We start from the raw sequence: 20208 nt of genomic DNA on the forward strand, positions 1-20208 counted from the left end.
CAGAAAGAGGCCACTCAGGCCACTGAATCCATACTAGCTCAGAGCAGAGAAATTCTATCAGTCCAGCTATTCCTCATTTTATCTCCTTGCCCTGAAATTTATTCTCAACTCCTCCTTCTTCTGCTTGATGCTTTTGTCACTTGTCTGCACTAAGAGGTAATTTACAGACAGGACCAGAGGTCAGGTTTGAAGGCAGCTTCTTTGAGCTGTGATGCAGTGATACTAATTGCTTGGAATGTCACCCAACCATAGGAAAATAGAGCATTAAATTGGCTACATGCCTTTTGATCTGTCTTCCTCCTCTTAAAGGTGCAACTCAAAATATAGGCTACGCTTTTGATCCTGATGAGGCATCACACCAGTTCTCGTTTAGTAATCACACTGGCAAAGCACTTTGGGGTGTTGCAAGCTCCATAAAACCTTGGTTAGACCACACTCGGGATTTTGTGTCACCTCATTGTGGGGAGGATGTGGAAGCTGTAGAGAGAGAGAGCAGTGGAGATTTTCAGAACGCTGCCTGGATTGGAGAGCCTGTCGATTGAGGATAGGTTCAGCGAGCTTGGCCTTTTCCTCTGGAGCGAAGGAGGACAAGAGGTGACTTGATAGAGTTGTACAAGGTAATGGAGGCATATGTCTCAAGGAGAAATGGCTGATACAAGGGCCATAACATTTTAAGGTGATTGGAGGAAAGTATGGGGGGATGTCAGAGGTAAGTTCTTTACAGAGTGGTGGGTGCATGGAATGCCTTGCTGGGGGTGGTGATAGAGGCAGATACATTAGGGACATTTAAGGAACTCTTAGTTAGGTACATGGTTAAAGTTTAAAGTATATTTACTATCAAACTACGTAAATGTCACCATATACAACTATGAAATTCATTTTCTTGTGGGCATACTCAATAACTTCATTAAAGAATAATAACCATAACAGAATCGATAAAAGACGGCAACAGCCTGAGCATTCAGTGGGTGTGCAAAAGACAACAAACTGTGCAAATACAATGAGGAAAAAATAATGATAATTAAAAAATAAGCAATAATTTGGCCCATATCCCAACAAGCCTTCCCTATCCATGTATCTTTCCAAATATATTTCAAATGTTGTATTTGTACCCACCTCTACAACTTCCTCCTGCTACTGTGAAATGTTAAGCTCAAATCTTTGGAATAAGTAAAAGATCGTGTGGTACAGTTAGAGAGAAGTTGGCGGAGTTAGCCCAGTATTCTGGTCAGATATTTCTGTCAATTAATATTAACCAAAAACATGATTTGGTTGTTAGCATGTTTCAGGCTGGAAATCAGCTGCAATGTTCACTTTCATGAACTTCAGAAATGAATCTATCTGCTTACCTTATTGTTTGTGTGGTTTGTTTCTTGTCTCTGTCTGTTGGATGTTTGAAGGTCTTATTTTGCTTTGATGGATTCTATTGGGTTTCTTTGTTTTGTGGCTGCCTGTATGGAGACGAATATCATTGTTGTATAAACTGTACATACTTTGATAATAAATATACTTTGAACAGCAGTGGCTATACAGTATTTCACTGGCTGCAAGATGCTTTGTTGTGGCATCTTGGAAGTGGAGGGAAAGGTTTATGAGGAGGCTCGATAGGGTGCATTGGAGAGTATGTTTGCTCTGGGAGAATCTAGATCCAGAGGCCACTGTTTTTAAGAGTTCATCTGTTTAGGACAGAGTGAATGGACTTCTTCCCCTCAGAGGGTTATGAGTTTTTGGAACACTATTCTGCCAAGAGCAGTGGAAGCAGAGTCATGGAGAACTACAGTACAGAAACAGGTCCTTCAGCTCACCTAGTCCATGCCAAACTGTTATTCTGCCTCATCCAAATGATCTTCACCTAGACCATAGCCTTCCACACTCCTCCCATCCACGTACTTATCCAAATTTCTCTTAAATGCTGAAATCAAACCTGCATGCACCACTTCTGCTGGCAGCTCATTCTACACTCAAGTTCAAGTTCAATTTCAATTGTCATTCAACCATACATGTGTATAGAGCTAAATGAAACCATGTTCCTCAGGGTCCCAAAGTGCAAAACACAACACATACAGATACACACAGCACATTTAGTTAGGCAAACACATACAGTCACAAAATAATATTGGCCGAAGTCCCTGAGTGGCATGGCCTGAATATTGATGGTGCATGGAATGTTGTCCTGGAGCCATGTTTCTGTGAGAACAAGTATGCAGCAGTTCCTCATGTTGCACTGGGTCAGCTTGTCTCGTGCTGGACCTGCTGCAGACAAAGGCAATTCACCTTGTCTTCCAGGGAACAAACACTGGAGAGCATCACCGACAGGAGAACCAACCGGCAGGGACAAGTCCCCCAACCCAGCATTGACTCCAGTGCACCTCTGTTCTCTCCCACTCCACCTCTGGCGCCTCCTGCGGAGGGTGGCTGCAACAGGTAATGCCAGGATGTGCTCTGTGCAAGAACCAAGTCCAGGCAGCTCCCCCCCCCCCCCCCCCCACACCGTTAGTCTCGCCAATGAACCAAAGAACCAGACTTCCAGTACTTTGTATTACCAATATCTGACAGGGTCTTGTGATTACAAAAGAAACCCATTTAAGACACATTTGCAGCATTTGTTGGACCCGAAAAGGCCGCTGCAGCCAAGCATGCTGACATCTTACTGGAAGTCGTACCACCCTCTGAGTGAAAAAATTCTCCCTCAGATTCCCCTTATATATTTCACCTTTCCACCTATGATCTCTCAGTCTAGTTTCACCCAACCTCAGAGAGAAAAAGTCTGCTTGAATTTACTCTATCTATACCCCTCATAATTTTGTATACCTTGAGCAAATCTCCTACGCATCAGGAAATCAAGTCCTAACCTATTCAACTTTTCCCTATAACTCTGGTCCTCAAGTCCTGGCAATATGCTCGTAAGTCTTCTATGAGGCAGAGGTGGATAGATTCTTAATAAGCAAATGGGTAATAGGTTACTGAGAGTAGATTAGAATGTGGAGCTCAAGCTATGACCAAATCAACCGTTTAATGACAGAGGAGGTTCAAAGGCTGAGCGGCCTAGTCCTTCTCCTAATTCAAATGCTTGTATACAAGTCCGCTTTGACATTTATGGTATGTAGTTAGCACAGTGTTGGTTGTTCATAGAGTGTGACAAGCTGGTTGAGTAGATCAGACTGTCGGTTAGTATCCATGTTTGCGACTAAAGGACTACAACAGCTAGGCACGAATCAATCAGTCGCTTAGTCATGGCATGGTTAATTTTTTAGGATTTTGTGGAAAATAAGGATATAGAAGCAGGAGCAGGCCATAAGTCTTCTAGAGGTTGACCTCAGGGTGGTATATGGTGATACACACAAACTTTGATAATAAATTTACTTTGAACCTTGACCTGATCTGTGGCTTAACATGCCATTTTTATCTGAATCCCCGTAACCCGTCGTATCTCTGATTTACCAGATTATTGCCATAATGAGTTATGAAACCTTCCTTTCCTGCCTTGTTCTTTAACAGAGCCAACTGTTAAATGCGATCCTGGTTTGCATGATTGAATTTTTAAATAACATTTTCTGGTGCCCGTTCATGAGTTGGTTTCCCTCTGCAGGGTGTCGATATGCGACGCGGTAAAACTCTGGGAGCACTTGGAACAAATGGAATTACACGAGCTGCTGCACCTGTCCCTTGTCAAGTTCTCTGTCAATCCTTTTGAGGTTAAGAGTTTGAAAGATATTGACGACCTTGATTTACTGGTGCAGATTCACAAGGAAAGGAGATTCCTGTCAAGGTGTGTTGATGCCTCTCTCACTTAGCTTCTATCTGTAGATATGTGTTCAGCTCCTCTCCACAGCACCCCATCGTAAGGTAATATAATGACTGCCCTCTTTAATCTCCAAATTATTTGTACGATAGAATGAGCTTGAAGGGTTGTATGGTCTTCATATATTCCATTCATACTTGGAAGATAGTCCCATTCAGCCATTCTTTATGTGTAATATTACTGAATAACTATTTACTGGATGGAGTGGAGATACGTCTCTACCAAAGGAGGTGTAAGGCCCTCCTCCCCTCTGCTATCCTGCAGGTCCCCCTTGGGCAAGGTGTAGCACCTGCATAACCCTTGATCAGGGTCACATGAAGCCATGGGAGCAGGTGGTAGATGGTCATATGAGCAGCTGGTGCATATCATGAATCCTGGTTATACGACCACTGACGCCAGGCAGACATCCTCAGAAGAGTATTGACAATGGCTGAGGTCACCCGTCCTGTAAAACCACTGCCCAGAAGAAGGGCAAACCACTTCTGTAGAAAAACCTGCCAAGAACAATTGTGGTCATGAGACCATGATCGCCCATATCAAATGACACGGCACATAATGATGATGCAGACTCGCTGGATCTACAATACTTGACTACTTGTTTTAGAAGTTTGTGGATAAACTTTCAGCAATGTTTTCTGGTGAAGAAATTGGGCAAATGCTAGTTGAAAAGGGTATCACTATGTAATAAAAGAAAGGCATCGTACTTCATCTTTTCTTCTACCTTTCACCTGAAACAGTGCCCTGAGAACGTCCAGAGATGAACTCCAAGGATTACCTGCAGTGAGGAGCCTACAAGTGCTGGAATTTGCGTAAGTGATGATCTGTAATCTCCAGCCTTTTTCAATTTGTGAATGCGTAGCCTCCTCGGATATTTATCAGAATCAAGTTGTAGGCAAACTTATGAGTGTTTAGTGACAATTTCATGGAACTCTCTGGTTACCCATATTACTGATTATGCCTAGAACTTTCCTGTGACTCATAGACATCCCTGAAAGCTGAAGGGAAACTTTTGAAGGAGAAAGACCGAAGAAGAATCAGAAGGATTCTTTGCAAAAATCCCTCGCTCCTCTAATAGTCAAATCTGTATGCTAATTAGAAGTAGAACCAATGAAAGTGATTTTTTAAAATTTTATAATGTTAAATGTATATATGAAGGTGTTGTAGCTGGCTATAGGGTGGATGCTCTTCATGGATCTACACTTCCTCTTAGAACAAAGAACAATACAGCACAGTACAGGCCATTCGGCCCACAATGTTGTGCCGACCCTTAAACCCTGCCTCCCATATAACCCTCCACCTTAAATTCCTCCGTATACCTGCCTAGTAGTATAGATTGTGAAGTCCAGAATTAGACTCAATAAAATGGTTACGGTGTAAACAGATTTAGTGCATTTTCTTTCCTATAGACTTATAGTGTTGTACAGCATAGAAGCAGGTTCTTCGGCTCAACTGGTCCATGCTAGCAGAGGTGCACATCCAAGTTAGCTCCATTTACACACATTCAGCCCATATCCTTCCAAAGCTGGGGGTCCATGGTACATGTCCACAGTCCCTTATCCGAAGTTCTGAATTCAGCTGGCCCCAAGGATTTCGGAAAAGGGATTGTGGACCTTTATACAGAAGGTTGGCATCTTTCCTATCCACATAAATTTCCAACTGCCTTTTAGAAGTTGTTATAATAACTACATCAACCACTTCTGTTTGTACTCCTTGCCTATGTATCGGAAAAGAAAACTCTGAAGCTTTTTGTAACTGTTTTCTCAACTTGTCTGGCTCCCATCAACGACTATTAATTATTCAATCCTTTAGCTTCCTTAGTACAATTAAGTTACATGAATCACTAACTGATGGATGGTTAACAATGAAACACAATTTGATTTAATCTTGCAGCCTCGGCCCTGTAAATGGACCCCAGGGATTTCAGAAACTAACAAAGATTCTACCGTCACTGGTATTTCTGAAATATTTAGAGTGAGTAAAAAATTGAAATGTCTTGTCCAGAAAATTCTGCTTAACTCTTTATTACGACTTATTACACTGATTTTATTTTAATTTATCTAATGCAAAGCTATTGATAAATCAATTCATTTTTATGAAAATTATAACACATGTCAGAGTGAAAACATGGCTTCATCAATCACCAAAGTGTTACATTCGGTTTAACAGTAATGTCATTTGTGAGTTCAGTTTAGTATTTGACAAGTAATGAAACTACCAGTAAATCCAATAATTTTATCCAATTATCAAACTTGAATACTTAAAGATAGATTTTGTCAGTACATTTTATATAAATTGCATCTCTGTATTATTCACACGTAGAATGAAGTCTGTTAAAATATGTGTTTTACAGTTCATCTGCTTAGAGAATTAAGTGTTCAATATACACCCCAGTGGCCACTTTATTAGGTACAGGAGTGGAACCAGTGTAATCTGCTGCTGCTGCAGCCCATCCACTTCAAGGTTCGAGTGTTATGCGTTCAGAGATGCTCTTCTGCACACCACTGCTGTAACACGTGGTTAATTGAGTTACTATCGCCTTCCTGTCAGCTTGAACCAGTCTGACCATTCTCCTCTGACCTCTCTCATTTACAAGGCATTTTCGCCCACAGAACTGCCACTCACTGATTTTTTTTTTGGTTTTTCACACCATTCTCTCTAAACCCGAGAGACTGTTGTGTGTGAAAATCCCAGGAGATCAGCAGTTTCTGAGATACTCAGACCACCCTGCCTGGCACCAACAATCATTCCACGGTCAAAGTCACTTAGTTCACATTTCTTCCCCATTCTGATCTTTGGTTTGAGCAACAACCAAACCTCTTGACCATGTCTGCATGCTTGTAGGCATTGAGTTGCTACCACATGATTGGCAGATTAGATATTGTATTAATGAGCAGGTGTACCTAATAAAATGGCCACCAGTGCAGTTGCCTGCCACACATATTGTTACATACATTACAAGTACATTTCATTTATAATTGATTATCAATAATTATTATATTATTAATATAATTAATTAATTTTGTGATTATTATATTATTATTATTTAATGTCATTTATAATTAATTTTGCTATTGAGGGAGTGCAGCGTAGGTTCACGAGGTTAATTCCCGGGATGGCGGGACTGTCATATGTTGAAAGATTGGAGCAACTGGGCTTGTATACACTGAAATTTAGAAGGATGAGAGAGGATCTGATTGAAACATAAAAGATTATTAAGGGATTGGACACGCTAGAGGCAGGAAACATGTTCCCGATGTCAGGGGAGTCCAGAACCAGAGGCCACAGTTTAAGAATAAGGGGTAGGCCATTTAGAACGGAGTTGAGGAAAAACTTTTTCACCCAGAGAGTGGTGGATATGTGGAATGTTCTGCCTCAGAAGGCAGTGGAGACCAATTCTCTGGATGCTTTCAAGAGAGAGTTAGATAGAGCTCTTAAAGTTAGCGGAGTCAAGGGATATGGGGAGAGGGCAGGAACGGGGTACTGATTGTGGATGATCTGCCATGATTACAGTGAATGGTGGTGCTGGCTCGAAGGGCCAAATGGCCAACTTCTGCACCTATTGTCAATTGTCTATAATAATACATTGTGTCTGCTTGTTTCCAAGGGAATAACATGTATTCTGGTGTAACATGTGTTCTTTTGAAATGTAGCAATTCTGTGCAGATGTTTGCCTTATCAATAGTGTTAAGAATATCAATTTTTATTTCAAGTAACAGATTTCAAGCTATAGTGAGGTTGTATATGGTAGACACTGTAGGAAGTAGTGCAAATTCACCAGTTAAACTTCATTACTGCACAGTACTTAGCTCATCAGTAATTAAACAGCGTTTTACTGGGATAAGACAGGAGAGGGACAATAATTCAGCCAAGATGGAATGGCAGAGCAGACTCGATGGGCTGAATTACCAAATTCTGTTCCTATGTCTTACGGTCATTAAGATTGTGGCAAATTTCCTTGTATTACTGAAAGGCAGATTTTCAATTGAACTTTTTTATGCAGCCTTGAAGGGCCAAGTTTGCAGAAAGTTAAAATGAGTGAAAATAAAATTGGAGACAAAGGAGCTGAGCGATTGGCAGAGGTGCTGTCTCACTTAACGTGTCTGGAAAAATTGATGTGAGTAGCAAAGTTAATTGGAATATATACCATAAATATATAGGTGTATCTGTACTGTGCATGTTTATATGTATCCATATGTATGTGTAAAGGCATATTCATCTGTAGATGAAGTTGTTACAATCACATTATTGGTCCCATTTGGAAAATGATGGCCCGGTTTGTGCTGTGCTGCAGATTCCACTCAGAGCACTGATCACACTAATGTTCAGCCTCCACTTGGCATTTACTCTCCTTGGCTACATGTTAACTTCATCTAAAATCCAAAGTTGAATGCATCAAAGTAGCATTCCATCATCTGATTATTTATTGAGATATAAGCCCTTCCAGCCATGCCGCCCTATAATCCCTCGATTTAATCCTAGCCTAATCACAGGATGATATACAATGACCAGTTAATTGCTGGTGGTGTAGTGGCATCAGCGCCGGACTTCAGGACGAGAGGTCCCGAGTTTGAACCCAGCCGGCTCCCTTGCACGCTCCCCATCTGTGCCTGGGTCGAGCTAGCAACTCAACCTCGTAAAAAATGAAAACCTGGAGAGGGATGGGCTCTGCCAGGTTTCGGATGCCCAAGACACGCCGTACGATGAGCAATCACCAAAAAGATCGGCGCGAAAAGCTTGTCATGACGGCGCCCCGACAACTCCACCAGGAGTTAAAGGGCACACACACATTTGCGTGGCGTTCGGGTCTACCAGGCAGCAGTGACCCCACCCTCCCATATGCATCTGCACCTAGAGCACTGGAGACATAATATCTACAAAATACTCTCCAGGCCCAACATCCTCAGCACTGAGTCCCTAGTTAATTGCTGGTCAGTGTCATAAATGACACCAGATTCCTGCCTCAGGCAATCAATTCTTGAGTTTTGCCATGGCAACACATTACAAGAAGACCGAGGTAACCAAGGTTCTCAAAGCATCCTTGATTAAGTGTAGAATCTCCACTGACCTACTGGAATCCCAGTCCCATAGCTGGTGAAATGAAGAACGACCATTTTGGGTAGGTTATATTGTGGGTAGTAACTGAAGGAAAAATGGCTGGAGTCACTTAGCATTTCAGTGCAAGGGTGTTTATTAAGTGCATCAAAAATCAAACTTACAAAAATTAGTGAAAATAGTGAAAAGAAAACTGCCAATATTTACAAAAAAGGTACCAGAAAACATAATAATAGCTGCAACAACACTCACAAAATGCTGGTGGAACACAGCAGGCCAGGCAGCATCTATAGGGAGAAGCACTGTCGACGTTTCGGGCCGAGACCCTTCGTCAGGACTAACCGAAAGGAAAGATAGTAAGAGATTTGAAAGTAGTGGGAAAGTAATAGCTGCATACTATTTTTGTTCAGAATGAGCTCCTGGCAGCCCCTATCTCACTCCTACTGAGAGTCAAGAGCTCTGTTTATTCAGCACCAGGACATACCATCTTTAATTATCCATAAATTTAACTAAAGACGACACATAAATTAGAATATCATGCACCCCACAATGTAGTTACAATCATATTACAAAATAAATAGAAGTATCTAGCTTAAATACAGAATAAAAATAACATATACACATTTACACATTCCCATTACTACAGAAATGGAATATTCCGCTGTGTATGGCAGGAACGGCACCATAAAGCCAACCCGATTGCATCAGCTCGGTTTAGGACCCATTATACCGGGGAAGACACAGCACAGTGACAGCAGAGGTGTGTGTGTGTGTGTGTGTGTGTGTGTGTGTGTGTGTGTGTGTGTGTGTGTGTGTGTGTGTGTGTGTGTGTGTGTGTGTGTGTGTGTGTGTGTGTGTGTGTGTGTGTGTGTGTGTGTGTGTGTGTGTGTGTGTGTGTGCCAAATGCTCTCTGTTACAGGGTGGCACCAGTGTCTCACATTAAAAGCTTACAGAAACCCAGCATAAGTAGAGGAGTAAGCATACTACCTCCTATACCTCACACCTACTGACCCCATCAAACACCTCTTGCCCTGAGTCTGCAGATCCTTAATTGCCTCATCAGCTCCTCTGCAAACCACCCTTGGTCCCACGGGACTGCCTGTGAAGATAAAAAAGGCTCCATTATGAATTAATACAAAGGAACTCCCATGCCCCAATTTAGAATCACCATCTACACGAAGACAATAACTTATTTTAATAAGTTCTACCCAAACACTGTGAAGTATACCTGGATTATACATCTCTCAGATTAGCAACTAATGCAGTTCCCTGTCTTTTTTGTTCATTTTTCCTCATAATCAATCTCCCTGTTATCTCTGTCCACTCCACATTTTTTTCTTCCCACCGTCTCCTTCCTATTACCCTTCATCGTTCCGATTATAATTTTCCTCTACATTTTCTGCTCTCTCAGTCAGCTCTTCCATTTTTCCCACTCTCCCTCCCTTCTGAAGATAAAATAGTGGGACTGTGGCAGCTGTCAGGGAGAGGTCATGTGATGGGATTTCCCGGAAATCCGAATTGTATTAAACAAATTGAAAGCCTGACCACTTCTAACTGTGGACAAGGTCACAGTATGTTATTGATACTGTATGTACAGTGCATTGGACGTCTTCGACTGGTGCCATGTTTCTCTGGATGTAACAACCCTGAATTGGTTCTTATGGGCTAAATTTGCAACCGCTCGTAAAACAGGTTAAATATTAAGATGTTTTTGTCATTTACTACTCTGAGGACGTTGTCTCCACACCCCGCTGCCCACGGGAGGACTGCAGTGACCCACCTCTTTGCACGCTGTGGGTTCGCGGAGAAGGTGTGGAGGAGGATGGAAGGGACAGTATTGAGATTCATCCCCAGCAGCTGCGTAACAGAGGACTCTCTGATCTACGGTCTGTTCCCGGGGGCGCACACTGAGACCAACATCCGGTGCTGCTGGCAGATCATCAACTCGGTGAAAGACGCTCTTTGGTCGGCCCGAAACTTGATGGTCTACTAGCACACGGAGATGTCCGTGGGGGAATGCTGCCGACTGGCACATTATCAGCTGCAGGAGTACGTGCTGAGGGACGCACTCAAACTCGGTGCAGCCACCGCAAGGGCCCGGTGGGGAAGGACCACAGTTTAGGGTTCTTCTCCTGCGGGAATGGGAGGGGTAGGATGGCGGGGAGTATACCCCTCAACAATGGTATGTAAATATGAAACAACATAGTGCCACGTTTGTGGCTGGAAGTGTGGAAATGTATAGAATGTAGTGGAAACGTCTAAAGGATTGAGAGTCATCGAATGGTTTATTGTAAATAATTTTACTTTTGAATAAAGCGTATTTTGTTTTTAAAATATATAAATTGCACCAATAAATTCAAAGTAACTGTTACAATTTTAAAATATATTATAGATTATCACGCAACCAGATAGCAGACCGAGGCGCACAGGAGTTGGCAAGATCTCTTCCCAACCTAAAATTCTTGAGGACTCTCAGGCAAGTCTTAGGAAGTTGCTTTTGTTTATTTAAAGAAAACTCCTACAATTGGGTGTGGCCTATTTAAAGCCAAACTGCCTAGAGCCTGTTCTGCCATTCCATGGACAAGTAAAACCAGTCTCAGTTGATAAACTTCCACATTTCCCTTAAATCTTTGGTCAGCAAACATCAATGAACCTTAGATTTAAAATGAACAAATAATGGGCAACGAATTCTGGCTGTGACCACATCAGGTGATTTGATAGGTTAACATGAACCTGTACCTCTGTAGTATTCCCTAAGAATACTTGATAGATAATCAGATGCTGTTAACTCCTCTTCATGTTACAGCCAGCACTCAACAGTACTGTGCATTAAATCATCAATTTTATTTACTTCAGTAGGTTAGGATTAAAAACCTCTCTATCTGATGTTTGTCACTACGTATAACATCAGCTGACAGCCTGAATCTGAAAATATTGAGATGATATTAAGTAAGTCTTATATAGGCATCCGTTAGTCTCGTGAGACCATGGATTTGCACCTTGGAAGGTTTCCACGGTGCAGGCCTGGGCAGGGTTGTATGGGAGACTGGCAGTTGCCCAAGCTGCAAGCCTTCCCCTCTCCACCTCACCAGTGTTGTCCAAGGGAAGGGCACTAGGACCCAAGCAGCTTGGCACCGGTGTCGTCGCAGAGCAATGTGTTGTTAAGTGCCTTGCTCAAGGACACAACACACTGCCTCAGCCGAGGCTCGAACCAGTGACCTTCAGATCACTAGACCGATGCCTTATCCAGTAGGCCACGTGCCAACAAGTAAGTCTTAAGGTTGTGCTTAAGCCTAGAATGTAAACGGCAATATTTCACACGGTCACCTCGCAGTCAGCGCAATCGCTTTAGAGCGCCAGCGATCACTGATCATTGTTCAGTTCCTGCCGCTGCCTATAAGGAGTGAGTACGCTCTCCCGGTGACAGCCTGGATTTCCTTTGTGTGCCCCACTTTTCTCCCATGTTCCAAAGACTTAGAGTTAGAATTAGTAAGTTGTGGATGTGCTGTGTTGGTGCTGGAAGTGCGACAACGCTTGTGGTCTGTTGCCACATGATCCCAGCTGATTCGATTTGACCCGAACAATACATTTTAACTGTATGCTGATATTTTGATGTACATGTGGCAAATAAGTCCAGACATAAATCTTTTGAATAATGAGTGTTAATGCAAATTCATTGAGTTTCAAAGTTAAATAATGATTATTATTTATATAGCACCTTTCTTGTATTAAGATGCAGTTTCAAAGTGCTTTACACAGATTGTAAAGATAAATCGATATAGTCATAAAAATACGAGACAAAATTAAAACTCACAAGTAAAGACAAACATTATATAGGAGAAAATATAATCAACATCATCAGGCAGTAAGTATAACTAGGCCAGATTTAAAAAGATATTTTTTAAAAAGTGTTTTGTAACGTTCCACAGTACTGGCGTGGTGTATCTCAGTTGGTAGAATATTCCAGATTTTTGGTGGGTGAGAGCAAAAGGCCGCATCACCAGTTCTTAGGAATTTGGTTCCAGGAACACTGAACAAACCAGTATTTGCAGATCTGAGATTACGATTAGGGTATGTTAGGGGGTGGCTGTTCCTAGGGTTCTTGATTTAAATGAGACACTTAACTAACTTCAGTCACCTCTCTGTAATTTATTTAAATACATCAAGCCACGAAGATTATCGGTGTTCACCTTGTCTAACTATATTTTCTCTTACAGTTTGTATGACAACATCATTGGTGACAAAGGTGCAGAGAAGCTAGCAGAAATACTCCCAGTAATGAAATCATTGAAAGTTCTGGAGTAAGTATCACTAATATCAAGATGATAGTAATTATTTAAGGTTAAGTTAAGGATTCTGGACAGATAGGGCTCAATCAGTTGTGGTTGGTAGCTCATCTAGGAGAAGGAAAGCTCTGATTATAAACCTCTGCTACCTCGTGGCTATACCCACTCATCGGGGAGGCTGCTGGAGTAAACCCCGAGGAAAAGTCCAGAGCTGGAGTCCCTATGTTGAACTCAGTGCTTACTGGCAGCTCCTGGGATGCAGCTGGTGTCAAACTCTGTCGGTCTCTGCCGTTCCCTTGGATTCACCAGCTGTGCGGAGAGAGGGAGCCCGAAGCATAGGGAACAGCTTGCTCTCCGTATCATCCTGTCCTGGGTGTGTCTTGACTGACAGCACTGCACTAACGATGTAGACAGCTAGGACACAACATCCATGTTCAACCCCGACCCTGTAAGTTAAGGGGTAAATTATTTGACCTCCCTTTCACCTCATTGTCTGCCCCCTTATTAAAAAGGGGCAACATGCGTAGATCCCCAAGGTCAACGTGCACGAGGAGCATGATGGCTGTCCATTGATCTCTGATATATTAATGTCTGACTGCTGCCTCGAAGCTGTGAGGGGTCAATATCCACAGGCAAAAAAGGGTCCAGGGTCTCCTTTAGGGACCTTCTGCAAAATATTAAGGCCTCTTAACAAGGCAAAGCATCTGTGGTTTTACCCGATCAGTAACCGGTGGTGCTGTAAAGCGATTGCAGTACCCATTATTCCGCCATGCTGCCCGTGCTCCCCTGCCCGTGCAGGGGAGTCGTACGGCCTTGGCTCTTGCACGGACCAGGCCCTCGTGCCGCAGCACCGCCTGTTGACAGCCACCCTGGGGAGGAGGCGCCGGAGAACAGGAGCGCGCCCAGAATCCGTGCTGGGTTTGGAGCAGGCCGGCTCTCCTCTAGTGTTCGCTCCCTGGATTGCCTTCTCCTGCAGCTGACCCAGTGCAAGATGAGGAACTGCTGTGCGCTTGTTCTTGCAGAAACACGGCCCCAGGACAATCTCCAATGCACCATCAGTCTTCAGGCCTTGCCACTTGGGGACATGATCCAACAATATTTTGTGACTGTACGTACTGGATCATAACATATGTGCTACGTTTTACACCTGGCCCCAGAGGAGCAATAATTTGCATGTATATTGTTAAATGACAATTAAACTTGGACTTGAACAATCCTTAAAATAACTGCTTGAGGCTGCCAGAGAAATGGGAAGGAAACTGCTTGTTATTTTACCTGTGTGGCCTGGATGGAGAAATGTGTCCCTCACTGTGAGCAGCTCTCATCCAGCACATTGTGTCAACTCCCACACTCCTCTCCTGCAGTGCCCTTATTGTCAGCGAGGAAATTGACCCAAATTTGATTCCCGTGACAGATTCATGACAGACTCTATTATTAAAACTGAGACTTGTGGCCTGCCCCACCTATTTTGGATTAAAAAATGAGCTTACATTAACTTCTTCCATTGTGTCTGTTTTCATTGTAATTAGATCTTAGTAAAAGATTATGATGTGAAGCATTGAAGGTATAAAATGGTTTTGTGGATGAAATATTCAGAGACTGCTGCTGCTGTTGATTGTAAGGGATTTTGTTTTTTATTTCCACAGTGTTAAATTCAACAAAATTACAGATGTAGGAGCCCAGAGACTGACACAGAGCTTAAAGCATTGCCCCCATATTGAGAAAATATGGTAAGCTAGTTCATATAAAATCAAAATTAACATTCGCATTGACCTTGAATTACCCTTGTAATATGTAAACTTCCTCAGAAACAATATTAAGTAGGTATGGCATTACTCAGCAATACTTTGAACCTGCAGGGATGTTTATTTGGGTGCACAGATATGTGCGCATGCTCGCTTACATCCACAACTGCCTGTACCTTCACATTCTTTCTCTAAATCCATACATATCCCCTTTCATAAATGTGCATCTACACTGGCACACAATCAGCACTGTGCTCATGCACCACTATATACAACACGCATATTCTCAAATATCCACTTTCTCAGAGGTATTTACTTAATAACATCAGACTCCAGTATGATCATTTCCTCCTCTCTAGACCACAACCAATAAACCATCAGTTTCTCTAACCTGTTAATTTCCCTCCCCTCCTTCTTTTTCTCATTTACTATTCCTCATTCTGGTTACCTATCACCCCTTTTCTCCTCACCTCCCCGGTTCCTCTTCTTTTCTTTCTTCCATGGTCGACTGTCCTCTCCTATTAGATTCCCTCTCCTTCAGTGCCTTACCTCTCCTCACCGTCCCTCCCAGCTACCTACTGAATCCCATCTCCTCCACCCACCCACTTTCTCCCACACCTGGGCTCACCCATCACCTGTCAGTTTATACTCCTCGCCCTCCCCCACCTTTTTATTCTGGCTTCTGCCGTCCTCATTTCCAGCCCTGATGAAGGGACTCGGTTTGAAACATCAGATGTTTATTCCCCTCCATAGATGCTGCCTGACTTGCAGACTTCCTCCCGCATTTTGTGTGTGTTGCTGAACATCAAAGTCAGTTGTGTTCCAACAGCCAGAAATTTGCATCAATGAAGCCAATCTCACTGTTGTCATTGTTGAGACACAGTCAAACATAGTAAACACAAAGTACACTGCAGATGCTGTGGTCAAATCAACACGTACAAACAAGCTGGATGAACTCAGCAGGTCGGTCAGCATCCGTTGAAACAAGCAGTCAACGTTTCGGGTCAAGACCCTTCGTCAGGACAGAAGAAGGAGGGAGCAGGGGCCCCATAAAGAAGGTGGGGGGAGGGTGGAATGTGCCAGGTGGAAAACTAACCAGAGGAAAGATCAAGGGGTGGGGGAGGGGAAGCAGGGAGGGGATAGGCAGGAGCGGTGAGGAAGGAATGTAAAGGGAAAGCACTATGTGTAGTAGAAGAAGGCAGAATCATGAGAGAGGTGATAGGCAGCTAGAAGAGGAGGCAAGGTGAAAGTGGGATGGGGAAAGGGAGAGGGAGGGAATTACCGGAAGTTGGAGAATTCGATGTTCATACCAAGGGGCTGGAGTCTACCCAGATGGATGTTGCTCCTCCAACCTGAGTTTGGCCTCATCATGGCAGAAGAGGAGGCCATGTATGGACATATTCGAATGGAAATGTGAAGCAGAGTTGAAGTGAGTGGCAACCGGGAGATCCTGTCTGTTGTGTCGGACGGTGCTCAACAAAGCGGTCCCCCAATCTGTGTTGGGTCTCGCCGATGTAGAGGAGGCCACACCAGGAGCACCGGATGCAATAGATTATATTGATTACTATTAGTCAATGAATTAATTAGTTAATGAATCTTGAGGCCAAATATATATCAAGATCAATTAAGAAATGTTAAACTGGAATCTTGTGTGGTATTATTTTTCACTAGGCATTGCCTTTACCCTACTGGACAATGAGAGAGTTTACTTTCTATGTTTTAAAACTTTCTACTTTCATTGGCAGGATATGGAGTCCTACAATTACACATTGGATGTCAGAACACATTCAACAGATTGATGTCAGAATTAATTTACAGTAGGAAAACCTTTCTCAAGTAAGTGCATTAAATTTTGCTTTCCTCTGTAACATACAATCATTTATTTTTAGTATTTCATTGGTTTGGTGAATTTTAACTATTTTCTTTCCCCAACGGCAATTGTATTACCTACTACATAACATACATTTGAAAAGTAACACATGGAGATATTAGCTTTATCACTGGTGATTAAACTCATACCGACTTCAACTTTAAAATTGCCATTGTAGCTTCATAATGCTGAGCCAGAGATTCTGAGCCGTGAAGGTCCTGACAACTGTCAGTGCAGTTCTGTTAATTGGCTGATAGTATAAAGCAGTGGTCTTCCGTTTTGACACACAGTCCCAGTGGAGCCTAAAGATGAAACTTGCCATCAGTTGGGCTTAAACTTAAATATTCTCCCACACTTGGAGATGCAGAAATAATATAGTAAACAGAAAGTGTTCAAAAATGCTCAGATAACTCAGATAATGCTAAGATAACTATTTTATCTTAGAAAAGTATCCAGTTCATATATCCAATTAAGTTTTTCCCAGTGATAATCTACTTAAATTTATTTTATTACATTCTATCACTGCAACGGGTCATCGCAGAGGTTGATAGGGCAGCTATTTGTTCTATAAACATGTTATTTAAGTGTACTCCTCTTCAATTAGTAATAAAGACAATCCTTGCCATTCATCTGTAACACTTGAGGGAATTTCTTCTCAAAGTCATTTTTTTATTGTAGTTTTATTAAATTGTATGTTACTGAAAGCCAGTACTGTACACAAGGTACTTTATATTTCTTTTTACAAACTGTCAAACATCCAAAACTCTCAAGACAAATTCTTCTTGTTTCATGTAAAATAATGCAACACTCTATCCCAAAAAATACTTCAACCTTCAGCAGCACATCTCTTGAATCATAAATGTGACATTTCTATAATGCACAAAAACAATCTTTATCCTTTATTGGAGAGGGATTTGCATGAATTGCCAATTAGCCCCACAAACATACAGATTTGCAGAGAAGGACTGGGCTTCAGGGGAACTAGGTTAACCTGGGTTGATGTCCAAATTTGGAGGCCTGGTCTGAGAATCTGGGGACAGGGTCTGGATGGTGACCTGTCCTGGGGTTAGAGGCCTGTCACGGTGGATGGGGGGAGGGGGGGGGAGGGGGCTGGGTAGCATGGGATGGTTGTTTTGCTGTTGTCGTTTTGTTGTTGTTGCTGCTTGTGTTGTTCTGTGGAACGTGTTGGGCTTGCTATAGTGGCGCCGGGATGTGTTGGTGACACTTGCAGGCTGCCCCAGAACATCCTTGTTGTTAGCACAAGTGACATATTTCACTGTATCTTTCAATGTACATGTAGTTCTGAATGCCCACACCCTCTCAGATTACAGCTGTCAGAGAGACGGGAAGTTTGATGGTCTAAAAAGCAAAGCCGTTATTTTGTTTCTCAGTGATGTAAATATTTTTGCTGAAACTGAAACACACTGAATTAGTGCTTTCTTTTGTTTTTACTTCTGTTACAGAATTTCAGAAGAAACACAGTTGAGAATTGGGACTTCGCAGAGGAAAGCTCAACTCTTTGCACTGAAGCTTTGTAGATTGCACTGTGGGACCAAAGCCTTAGTCTTTACTACCCCTTTGATCACTTTCATCACTTTGAAACAATAAGACTCTCAACGAAGGTTGCCCCTTGTACAAACTTCTTTGACCAGAGATGGACTAGAATATAGAACTTATTACTGCATGGGGATGATCAAGATCATTAGCATTAACGCATTTGACAAGATGCTGAGTGACTGTGTGAGGTTGAAAAGAAGGGATGATCAGACAGTTTAGGTCAGATGGGCAAAGGCTTGGATGGAGCATAACCATCTGCAGAACCAGGTGGGTTAAATGTTCTTTTACTATACTGTACATTTTATCTTAATTAATATTCTTCTTAATGTGGTAATTGACTTTATGTCAGGTTGAACTTTATGGAGAAGAACACAGTTGGGAGTGAAGCAATGCTTCAAGTATCCTACTGCTCCCATGATCCTAAAATTAGCAAGAATAACACAAGGGATTATGTAGAGCATATTCTTTGCAGGCAGCTAAACCTGACGTAAGTGGAAGACCAAATGAATCATTAATTAAGCTTTGCACAACGTAAAGAGTTGCACTAGATGACTTTAGTGAAAATTGTTTGCTGCTGCTGAACTCTGTATTGAAAGAACCATGTTCATAAAAATTCTTACGCTAAAATACAGAGTTGGCAACTGACTTGCTTAACCTCTTGTGGTGCAATACTGCTGATGGAGAGCATTTCAGTCAAAATCAAAAATTATCCTGGAGTGGTGAGGAGGTTCTCAGATTAGTTGGTATGTCAATATAAGACACATTTTACTATGGTATTATTTCCTGTTATGTAACAAACTATTTCTTATGTTCTGGTTGTACCAAATCGAAAATCACAAAGTTAGCATAATAGTGGCAGCCCTTCCTTAAATTGTTGAACTGAGGGAAGTAACCACTGTTAAATGTCTAAACTATAAGGGATGTTGGCAAAATGATAATTCTCCATAGATAGGATGGAGAAGATGATTACCCACCTTTAATTCTGCATCATTTTAATTGCAATAAAAAGCAGTAACATAATTGAGACACTTCTTACTTAACTAATCAATATTTCAAAACTTTTAAGAGCTTAAATATTGCGTGTATTCTCTCATATAAAACTGCTCCTGAAAAGTATAAAATCACAGAATGTATTTTAATTCATCTACTGTTGTACAGAAATGAATTGTTCTTTTTCAATATATGAAATGTTGCCTATCTGTAAAATGTCACAATGTGTTTGTACAATGCATCAGTGTGTAGCAGAAATGTAAGGATATTTGTACAGAATTAATGCTGTCAGAAGAGTATACAAACAAAGTTGATGTTCTTAAGTTTTAATTTAAAAAAGAAAAGCTTGTTTTCAGTTTTGCTGTTAAAAACAAATTGCACTAAACCATCATTTTAACTTTAGCTGCTGTTCCAAATAAACTTAACAAAAGTAAAGTCAATAGAAATATTTTCTTTTTTGGCCTAATGTTGCTTTGGCAATATGATCAGCTCCAAAAACTTGGACAGTCCACCAGCATGCTTGAAGCTACCGAAACACCTGAAGAATAGAGTCCACTGTAAATCTCTGGAACAATATCGTAGGTTTAATTTGCTGTTTTTTTCCTTTAAAAAATGTACACACCAAAATCAATGTTTCTTTTCTTACAGGTGCTGTCTGAGCTGCTTTTTCCAGCATTTTTTGTTTTTATTTCAGATTTCCTGCAACCATAGTTACCATTTAATTCACTACAGTGGATGTTACTGTGGATAAGTTTTATTTTTCTCTCTGATGGGATTTCCCTTTGTCTCTTACACCTGATTCATCTTCATTTCACTTTTGGTCCGCTGTGCTCTGAAGAATCATTGACCTTGATCTAAAATGTTCTTTTGTATCTCTGGCGATACCTAACTTGATGAGTATTCCCA

The 20208-nt window shown here is 41.8% G+C and overlaps 1 protein-coding gene across 1 annotated transcript in view; it reads left to right on the plus strand.

The window, feature by feature from the left end:
- The window catches only part of ciita (class II, major histocompatibility complex, transactivator), a 106368-nt gene extending 86631 nt beyond the window's left edge, over positions 1 to 19737 (plus strand). The window contains exons 15-23 of the mRNA XM_073060352.1: positions 3590 to 3769; positions 4540 to 4611; positions 5693 to 5773; positions 7803 to 7916; positions 11247 to 11330; positions 13072 to 13155; positions 14787 to 14870; positions 16631 to 16721; positions 18219 to 19737. Of these exons, the coding sequence (XP_072916453.1) occupies positions 3590 to 3769; positions 4540 to 4611; positions 5693 to 5773; positions 7803 to 7916; positions 11247 to 11330; positions 13072 to 13155; positions 14787 to 14870; positions 16631 to 16706 (775 nt within the window). The 3' untranslated portion in view covers positions 16707 to 16721; positions 18219 to 19737. The remainder of the gene's footprint in view (positions 1 to 3589; positions 3770 to 4539; positions 4612 to 5692; positions 5774 to 7802; positions 7917 to 11246; positions 11331 to 13071; positions 13156 to 14786; positions 14871 to 16630; positions 16722 to 18218) is intronic.
- The last annotated feature ends 471 nt before the right edge of the window (positions 19738 to 20208 follow it).

This window comes from Hemitrygon akajei, chromosome 11 (genome assembly GCF_048418815.1).
Source record: "Hemitrygon akajei chromosome 11, sHemAka1.3, whole genome shotgun sequence".
NCBI lineage: Eukaryota > Metazoa > Chordata > Chondrichthyes > Myliobatiformes > Dasyatidae > Hemitrygon > Hemitrygon akajei.